This window comes from Phaseolus vulgaris, chromosome 2 (genome assembly GCF_051622355.1).
Source record: "Phaseolus vulgaris cultivar YP4 chromosome 2, ASM5162235v1, whole genome shotgun sequence".
In the NCBI taxonomy this organism is placed as follows: domain Eukaryota; kingdom Viridiplantae; phylum Streptophyta; class Magnoliopsida; order Fabales; family Fabaceae; genus Phaseolus; species Phaseolus vulgaris.
In genome coordinates, this window is record NC_143499.1 from 28,098,326 (window position 1) to 28,108,611 (window position 10,286).

Sequence of the window (10,286 nt, forward strand, 5' to 3'; positions counted from 1 at the left end):
TTACCCTATTTCCCTTCACAACCTCGTTTTTCTCAAACTATGCCAATTTCATATTTCATTTTTCTGACTCTTTGTATCCTTAGGGGAGCAGGTTGGCCATTACATCTTGCTTTTTAAACTTTTCAAAAACTTATACCATAAACTTGCATGATATTATTATATGCTAGCTGTTTTTAATTTTTAATAGTGTTGAAATATTTTTTAAATATTTTTATTTATTTATTTTTTATTTGCTGATAAAAAAAATGTTATTATCTTTAGTCCTAACCATTTTAAAAACAAAGTTATGTGCTAACAAGATGTATCAGTTTCTCTTTTTTTGGGCATGGTGGTCCTGCACTTTTCTGCATTTTAGACAATTAGTTTGGTTTTGTACAAACTAAACTATATATAGGATGCATAGCTTTTCATAGTTTTTTATTTATTTATTGAGTTGTTATATTGTAGGGTTTGTGTGTGTGTGATTTGGAAGTTTATAGCCTCCTTTTATGTAGGGATTAAGCACCCTTCAAATATTTTCTTTAATTTAATTTATAATTTGACGATAAAAAAATTAACTACTTGTTGAATGAAATTTTCTTAATTACTAGTTTTTTAACTACTATAATTAGAATATTTGGTTATTTGTAAAATTGAAAGATATATCTCTTATATATATAAATATCGAAATTTTTAATTTGATTATGAAACTAATCTGCATTACAACACATTTACAATTTGTCATCCTTTTTCAAGGATATATAATGCAAAATTCAATTCAATTCATAAATGATGATGAGGACTAAGTAGTTATACTGATTGGTCCTATTATTTTCTTTTAGTTACATATCAACTATCAACCAACTTTTTTAATGATTAATTGTTGTCAACAAAACTAACTATATTTTAGTGAAATTTCTTTCTCGAGCCTATCTAATTATATTGAATTTGAAACACAAACAGTATTTAATCAAGTTTAATTATAGTCCAACCAAGCTGATTAGTTTGTGCATTTTTATTTGGCACTTTATTTTGTGTTGGTTAATGATTGCATGGTTGTTCTCCAATCAATTTCATTATCTGAATATGTTTCTAACTTTAGTAACGAAGAAGCTTTTCGGAAACAAGCTGGCATGTTCCATATTCAAATGGATTTGTTATGCGAAATGAATTGTTAATTATAGTATTAACCCTAATGTATGCGAATGATTGTTGAGCTGAATTAATTGTCCTCTTCTAGGACTAATGGAAGGTGGGTCCCCTTGTAGCTTGTGTTTAGGATTATACCATCCCTTATGAAGGATTTGGTTGTGAATGAAACCACCAAAGAAGAATCCTTTTCGTTTTCTTTCTCAACAACTACTAAAATCAAATGTCCTTTTGCTGCTTATATCATGCACTTTAAATTATACAATGGCTTATGCAATTATGTCCATTCTTAATCCTTTCCTATACTTTCACTCGTATCCCTTATTCCTTATATTCCTAATTAATATTTATATTAACTTTTGAATAGGATATTTTATTTCGATCTCAAGTTCAAAAAATAACATCGTTAGAATCACTGCATTCGAGGTATTGTTCACTTTGGAGGTTAGTGCTCTGTCACAATTTTTTCTTTAAAAAACATTTCGGTGGGTTAGAGAAGGAAAGATATATAAATTACTCTTGATCTCGACTCTTGAGCAATGTAGGATTATATTAACGTACCAAAACAAAATTTAATTTAATAATTAGAAAAATATATGAATATAGACTATAATAGGAAACATATTTATAGAGATGTAAAATATAGAGCCAAAATATAATCAAGCCAAAATATAAAAGCCTCCTTAAAAAACACAAGCTATCACTCTATAAATATTATGGCACTGTTTGGCATCTTATAGGGTCATAGTGAATGCCTTAGTAGTTAAAAAATGACCTAATTGAGTCCCTAATTTATTCCATTGAGAGGTAGTTTGTTCCTTCATTCCCTGCATTAATCAATTTTTAAGGGCCATTTTTATTTTATATTTGCCCATTTCCTGCAAGAATGTTGATTTCTTAAATCAATGAAATTTGCCTCAATTGTAAGACAAAAAGATAAAAAAAAAAGTCACATGATTCTAGAAAGCAAAGTCCACACCCTTTGTGATATAGTCCATCCATGCATAAGATCATCGTTGGTGGAGGAACATATTAACATTTTTGTATTAATTAAAATTTATTAAAACACATTTTAATAATTTTTTCCTCTAGATTAAAAAGAAGTGAATATTATCAATATTTGTAATTTTTAATTAATAAAAAAGCGTCAGAAAGATAATATTTAAAAAAAAAAATTATAACTGACTCTTAAATTATTTTCCAACTAATATTTTGTTTATACACTAAACAAATTATAATATTTTCTTTATAATTTATGGTATATTTTTAAGATTTTTGTGATAAACTTTTCAATAATTAAAAATTTTCAACTAATACTATTGTGTATATTATTATACTAAATTTTTAATGTATAAAAAATATCAATTAAAATAAATTCTATATAAACACAAAGATATACACACACATATACACACCAAAAAATATTTATCTATCTAATTTACCTATATTAAATTTTATAATAATTATTTTTTATCTAATAATATATTTTTAATATATATATATATATATATATATATATACATTTTAATATATCTATCTATATATATATATATAATACCAAAAAATATTTATCTATCTAATTTACCTATATTAAATTTTATAATAATTATTTTTTATCTAATAATATATTTTTAATATATATATATATATATATACATTTTAATATATATATATATATATATATATAACATTTACTATTTAATATTATGAAAATTTATATAACATATATATTATATTTGCGATTTTTTAACTAATCTAATAAGTACAATATTTAATCATCTTAGTAAAGTTAATTATTTATTATATGTAATAAATACTGTTATTAATATCATTCAAGAAATGTATTTATTTATATATTTATGTATTTTTTACAATGTCATACCAATCTTTATGTTTTTTTTAACGAGATGTATGTAATAATGACTTGTGTGTGAATACACATAACATAATATTTTAAGCTTAAGTGGTTAGGAATGAAAGTTAGTGTTGATCATTCAAATTTAATAACTACAATTAAACACCATGAATGTGTACTTACTATATATTCAAGTAACCTAGTCATGCCACTCATACATACATATATATATATATATATATATATATATATATATATTCTCTTTATTAATTTGAAGGGTTATTCTATGTGTTAGTTTCTTTTGAAAGATATACTTTCTCTCAATTGATTCTAACTTAGATAACAAGGGATTTTTTTTTTCTTTAATCTATTATATCTTTATTTTAAGTTTGCTTGAAGATAACGAAAAGTGAAATTCCCATGAACTTGCTAGTGAAAAAAAAAATCGAAATTAAATTGCATAGTAGTACATGAAAACCTTCACTGCAATATAATTAAGAGATGTTCATATTTTTTTTATAGTAAACACTGAACTTTTATAATGAAATTTGAAATAAAAATCTTTGGAACAAATGCACACTATAACAGTGATACACCACATCTCTCTACAAATAATCTTGTAAACTTGTTTTTCTTAATACCTTTTATAAAATTAACAAAATTGAAATTCAACCTTTGAATCATAAAATATCATATCCTTTTTGCATCATGCACGTAAAGTTAAAAGAAATTTTTTAATTCAACCTTTAAATAATTTCATATCATCTTCTAGATTACTCACGTAAAATTGAGATAATTTGAGTATTCGTGCATGTAATCTTATAGCTAACATTTATATTTATTTTTAAATGTTTATATGAATAAAAAAAAGGGAAAATGGTGGATCAAATTATATGAATTACATGAAATTTTTTGTTCTACATAGTCTACAACATATCAAAGCAATGGTTGAATTAATAAAATTCAATGTCTATATAAAAAAGCATCCATTTTAAAATATTGGTTAGAGCTTTTAAAAACAAAATTCTTGAAAAATTATAAATATTTAAAAGATATTTTCATTATAATTAAAGTTTATTTAATTTTAATTTAATGATGTCTATATATTGATTCTCATTTCTTTTATTTTTTTTTCTTAAACTCTTTCTATTGATCATGTTTACCACGTCAATAAGCCAGTATTAATAGCTTTTCTATTTCTATTACTTCCATGTACCAATTCCTATTCAAAACCATTGTTATTTAAACTACTATTTTATATATGCTGTTATTTTCTTAATAATTTTTTACCATTTTCAACTCTCGTAAGATGAAAAACAGTTTTCCTCTTATCGAAGGTGAAATTTCCTTTTATCACCTTCGCCTGTGATAAAATACAAAATCAATGCTAAGTATAAATTTTAAAATCTGTCATGAATATGATGGAATTAAATGGAGAGTGATGAGATTAAGAAAAAAAAACTATAAATAGACAGCACACGTCACAAAATTAAAATCAGTTTTAATTATAATGAAATATATTTAAAAATTTGCTATTTTTTAAGATTTTGATTAATTAAAAAAGATATTTAAGAACTTTAATATTATGAGTGCCGCTTAGGTTAAAAAAATCTAAAAATTATTAAGAAGATATAAGTTAAAATTATTTTATCTTATTTTTGTCTGTAAATATTTATTGAAAAACTTATCTAATATATACCTTATATTTACAATTTATTTTTTTCCTTTTATCTTGTTTATTGAATGAATTCAATGACAATCAAGCGAATGGGATACTTACATAGAAGGAAAATAAGAATATCGATCGGTTTCTGTCTGATTATTTGTAAAATATTTATTAAATTTGTATATATAAAAAAAGTAATAAGTGCAAAAATCTTGTCATCAAATCACCTATTTTCCATAGTAAAAGCGAAAATTAATTATTAATATCTGTGAAACACAGAAATGCTTGGATTTTGATATCTTTATTTTAGGATTAATGATTAACAGTAAAGGATTTTTTTTTATATATAGAAAAAAAAAACAAAAATAACATTTTTTAAGAAAAAAATAACCCTTTTGAAGTTAGAAATTCCCTTTTTTTTGTGTTTATATACAATTTCATCACTTGGTATACAGTTCCCTTTAATTACAAAGTGACGTATTTATAAACTTGTTTTCTTTAGACCAGTATGTTAAATTATTTGAACTATCACAACGTTTGAAATTAACATGTCAACTCATCCATGTTTTAGGGCTACAAATTATTTTTTAAAACTGTAGGAATTAATATAATTTTTCAATTTAAGAATAAGAAACGGATTTATTTTAAATTTCAGGATAAAAATGTTATTAATATTTAAATTATATATTTACTTTTTTAATTCATTTTTCTATTTTTACAACGTACATTTAGGGCTTACCTACAGTTAAGTAACTGAAATTATGTATTTAATTTTTTATTTAATTTTTCCATTTCCATCACATTATTTAACCTATTTAATATCTTCCAAGAACTCAAATTGACGTCAAAATAGACCGAACCTAATTTTACCAAAACGCCCCTATCTTTCCATTCATATTGCGAGAGGTGTAAGATATTCACACGCTTCTGCAAAGTTCTCGCTGTTGGCTTCACCTTTTCAGTGGACGATAATGCCCTCATGTTGTCCCATGTATTAAAAAAAAAAAAAAAAACTTCGTTATTCTAAAACCAGCTCCTCAATTGTTTTTTCTGGGATAAGAAATTTTCAAATAAGTGTCTTTATTTTTTTGATATTCTTCAACTTGTTTTTTCTTTGGTCGCGTCATACTTTTGGAACTGAGCTGGTCAATATATTCATCTCACACAAGTCACAAGCATGGCATATTCCAACACTTTAAAATTTTATATATTTTTAAAAAGACAAAAAAATGTAAAAGGTGGAACAAAAATTTGCCACCCTCAAATTTCCTGAATATTTAGCCATGAAATAAAAACTTTATTAACCTTGACAACCAATGGTTGACCACTTTGAATTGACCAGCACCATGTATGATTAGTTTAGAAAACTTAAGAAGAAAGACACAATAATCTTAAAAATTAAGGTAGATAATAAGGTTCTTTGCCACCTTGTAGTACACGTGTAAGAGGTCATAAGCCATCACCTTCCACTACAGTTTTTTCTTTTCATACTTGTTATGAGTCGGGTTCAATTATTTTGTCATATAATGCCACCAAAGACGTGAAATCTAACCAACACCACTCATACAATATTAGTGCAAAATTCTAAGGCTTTCAGCAACATTAAATTCATATAGGGTCATCATCATTCTAGATTATCATTATTTTTGCTTAATTCAAACCTCCATTAGTACATACATTCAACACTACAAATTATGAACCCTTATCACCATATTTGTCGGCACCCCAAGAGGTTCACAAAATAACACCTTACCCCTAAAAAATAAAAATATTTCTTCATTCCAACGATGATAGCAGCAACCTAACGATAAGCACATATTCTTATTCATAATTTTGCGCCCACCAAAAAATGCAACATAGAACAGTGGCACCCCTCGTAATTTGACCTCCCAGTTTGGATAAGTTTGGACAAAAAAAGGAGAGAAGAAAATAAGCAAATAAATGAAATCCACGTAAGAGCTATGTGTATAAATAATTCTTGTGTTTCTACATAGTGATTTAATATGATTTTGATTGTGTATAAATATAGAGTGAAGGGAGAAAAGAAAGGGTGGAGAGAGAAAAACAGAAGAAGGAGAAGAAGAAGAAGAAGAAGGGAGAAACTGAAATAAAATTAGTATGGATCATAGGTTACGTTGTGTTGGGTCAATACCCAAAGTTTCGTTTCTTTTGCTACTTTCTCTGCTTCTCTTCAGTTTCGTTGACGCAGCCTTCGACCTCGCTACTATACCCTTCAACGATGGTTATTCTACGCTCTTCGGAGATAGCAACGTTGTTCGCTCCGCCGATGGCTACGGCGCACAACTCCTCCTCGATCGCTTCACAGGTAAATGTTTCAGTTACACGTCGTCATGTGCAATAACATCTGCGTATGATTTTTTTTTTCTTTTTTGTGTTGGTTTTTTTCTCAAAAATTTTATCCCATAATTAAACAGGTTCGGGTTTCATATCCTCTAATATGTACCACTATGGATTCTTCAGCGCCAGAATCAAGTTACCGTCGAATTATACTGCGGGTATTTGCGTGGCGTTTTATGTAAGTAAACAATATTTTTCCAAGCAAATTCATAAGAAAAATTTGTAGACATCAAAGTTTTTTTTTTTAATTATTGTATAATTCACGATTTTCTGGGGGGAATGGTATGCATTTAAAAAAAACATGAATTCCGAATTTTTAATGCTTCGTCTTCTTTATTTTTACCTTTTTTTTTTATAATCAGTTAAACACGCTATATATTAGTCAAACATCCCTTTTAATTTGCTGAAGAAACTATACCGAACTTGTAGCAAAGTCAAAAACAGATTGATGGTCGGTGAACTCCATTCAATTTACGTCAGAATTTTCGTAGTTTTTTTAATGAACTCTTCAAACGGTGAACTACAAGTGATGCCTTAGTATAGCATGCTAGTTTAACAAAAGGTTGAAATTGTTCACGCCATTATAATTATTGTTTCGGTATTTTTTTCTTGTATTATGAAAAATTACGTCTTTAAAAACCTTAAACGCTAGATTAGAACTTTGTTTATATGCACGGTTATTTAGAGGGTGGCATGGTTGATTACTTATTTTTTTTTCTTTCTTGGTACAGACATCAAACGGTGTTGTGTTCGAGAAGTCACACGATGAGTTGGACTTCGAATTCCTCGGAAACATCGCCGGAAAACCGTGGCGGTTTCAGACGAACTTATACGGCAACGGGAGCATCAACCGTGGGCGTGAGGAGCGTTACCGTTTGTGGTTCGACCCAACGAAAGAATACCACAGATACAGCATCCTTTGGACAGCGAAGAACGTGATGTAAGGGTTTTGTTTGTGTATTTGTGCGGCGTGACTATACATAATTTAGTGTGTTGATAGGGATGAATTGGTTTTGTGTGCTTGAAAAATACTTTTCTGGAATGCCCTGGGATATAACTTTAACGTGGCGTGTGTTTGGTATTGAATTGGTTTTGTTTGACTTAACATGAGGTAGGAAAGTGTTTGGGATTGCGTGTGGGATGCGTCGCCCACAACTACAACTTGGTCTGGTTTGGTTTGTGTGAGTTAGCAAGGTTCAAAAGCATATACTTTTCATTACTAAAAGGATGGTTTAGATGGTAGTGTGGGTTTCGAATTCAATGATTATTTTCCCAGTTTGAGACTAGTATAATTGGCCCACAGGCATGGCCAACTTCATTTTTGTTTCATCTGCCTTTTTAAATTATTCTTATTTTAATTCTGTATGGATACGGTGATGATCATAGATTAAACAATCATCCACTGCTTTTTCCCACTTAAATTTGGGCTTATCCTTATATTTTTCTGTATAACACACATGATAAGACTCTTTTGTTTTCACTCATACGTATCCATCACGGTCCTTCTCGTTATAATGGGCTTGCCAAACCTTTTAATTGATTCTTCTTTTTCGTAATCAAATTCTCAGTGCGTAGTTATAATCTATCTCAATCATGCACTTCTTTGAAATTGTACACCACAATCAGAAGGGTGACTAAAACTTGGAAAACGAAGAATCAGTTGAAACCGTGTAATGAAACATGTGATCTTTCTTTATTTAATCTGCAAAACTTGGCACCAATTTTTGTAAGATTACCGAACTAAAGCAAGCTCATAGATTCCTATACCATTTGCCAAACCCGTTCCCATAATTCCCACCTAACTCAACACTAACATAGCTGGCAAATCTTTTTTATTTCACGGGAATATATACTCTACTTTGTTCTTGTTTTTTTAACTTCACTTTAATTGATTATATTCATGACTGTATGTTTGAATTGGTGCAGTTTTTACGTTGATGAAGTTCCAATCAGAGAAGTGTTACGAAGTGAGGAAATGGGAGGTGACTACCCTTCGAAACCAATGTCACTGTATTCGACCATATGGGATGCATCAAATTGGGCAACATCTGGAGGTAAATACAAAGTAAACTATAAGTATGCACCTTTTGTCACGGAATTTAAGGACCTAGTCCTTAAGGGTTGCCCCGCCGACCCCATCCAAGAGATCTTCGACCTCAACAGTTGCTCCGACCAATACGAGGATCTCGAGGCTCAAGACTACGCCGTCATCACTCCCACGCGCCGCCTGGCCATGCGCCGGTTCCGCCAGCGTTACATGTACTATTCATATTGCTATGATACATTAAGGTACAACGTGCCACCACCCGAGTGTGTCATTGTACCCTCGGAGAAACAGCGGTTTAAGGAGACCGGGAGGTTGAGATTCGGAGGCAGCCACCGCCGGCAATCACGGCGGAAGGGCCGCACTACAACTCCGGCGGTTGATACCGATGAGGGTGATATGTGAGATTGTTGATATATATATTTTGAGATGTATATAATAGTGTCCATTTTTTATGGCTTTAATATTTGTGGGTATTTTGAGATTATATTTATTTGTTGAGGGGGGCATAAAAATAAACTAGTAATTATATATGGTCTTTATTTATTTTGTTAATGAATGTATTTTGGTGTTAGTATATATATGGCTTGATTCAGTAGGTGGAGAATATATCGTTGAGTGCGCGAAAGAGAATAAGTCCAAATATTTGTGTGTCAAAAAATGCATGGCTGGTCATTCATCATGCTGCATTTCTCACTGGTCACTACGTATACCCTATATAATTTTTTATTTTAATTTCCAATTACATGTTTTATACGGACAAAACTTATATATATATACATACATTTTATTAATATCGTTGTTGTCAAAAGGTTATATTTTTAATATTATGTATAATAGACAGTTTTATTAAGTGGATTACGTGTCGCTACAATAAAACTTTAAATCTTAAATATGAAAAACAACTACAATGTGTAAAATACAATGGGTTTTCTCTCTTTTGTTTTACATGGTTATATTATGACAGTCTGACAGGCATAAAAGTACTATATTATAATTTACTCTGAGGTTTTTCTTTGAAGTTAAAATAATAAATTTAATTTTTAAAATGAATAGATAAATATCAGAAATATTAATATTAAACAGTAGAGTAATTAGTTATGTGAAACAAAAGATGTAATCTCTTTATGCTCTCTATTTTACTTTTAGTCTTGGAGTTTTGTATTTTTCTTATCAGTCAAACAACTATTACAAGAGTTACCGAAGAAGGAAAGGAAAGAAAATATACGATGATA

The 10,286-nt window shown here is 28.8% G+C and overlaps 1 protein-coding gene across 1 annotated transcript; it reads left to right on the plus strand.

Moving 5' to 3' along the window:
• The first annotated feature begins 6,198 nt into the window (after positions 1 to 6,198).
• XTH30 (xyloglucan endotransglucosylase/hydrolase 30) lies at positions 6,199 to 9,630 on the plus strand. Its single transcript, XM_068612873.2, has 4 exons — positions 6,199 to 6,975; positions 7,085 to 7,185; positions 7,739 to 7,947; positions 8,934 to 9,630. Exons 1-4 carry the CDS (start codon positions 6,768 to 6,770, stop codon positions 9,454 to 9,456), a joined length of 1,041 nt encoding a protein of 346 aa, XP_068468974.2. The 5' UTR covers positions 6,199 to 6,767; the 3' UTR covers positions 9,457 to 9,630.
• Positions 9,631 to 10,286: the final 656 nt, after the last annotated feature.

Bases quoted from the DNA above. Each gene is read 5' to 3' on its own strand.
- XTH30 (XM_068612873.2), top strand. From the start codon at position 6,768: ATGGATCATAGGTTACGTTGTGTTGGGTCAATACCCAAAGTTTCGTTT. The intron at 6,976-7,084 runs GTAAATGTTTCA...ATAATTAAACAG, and splicing joins CCTCCTCGATCGCTTCACAG to GTTCGGGTTTCATATCCTCT. The intron at 7,948-8,933 runs GTAAGGGTTTTG...GAATTGGTGCAG, and splicing joins TGGACAGCGAAGAACGTGAT to TTTTTACGTTGATGAAGTTC.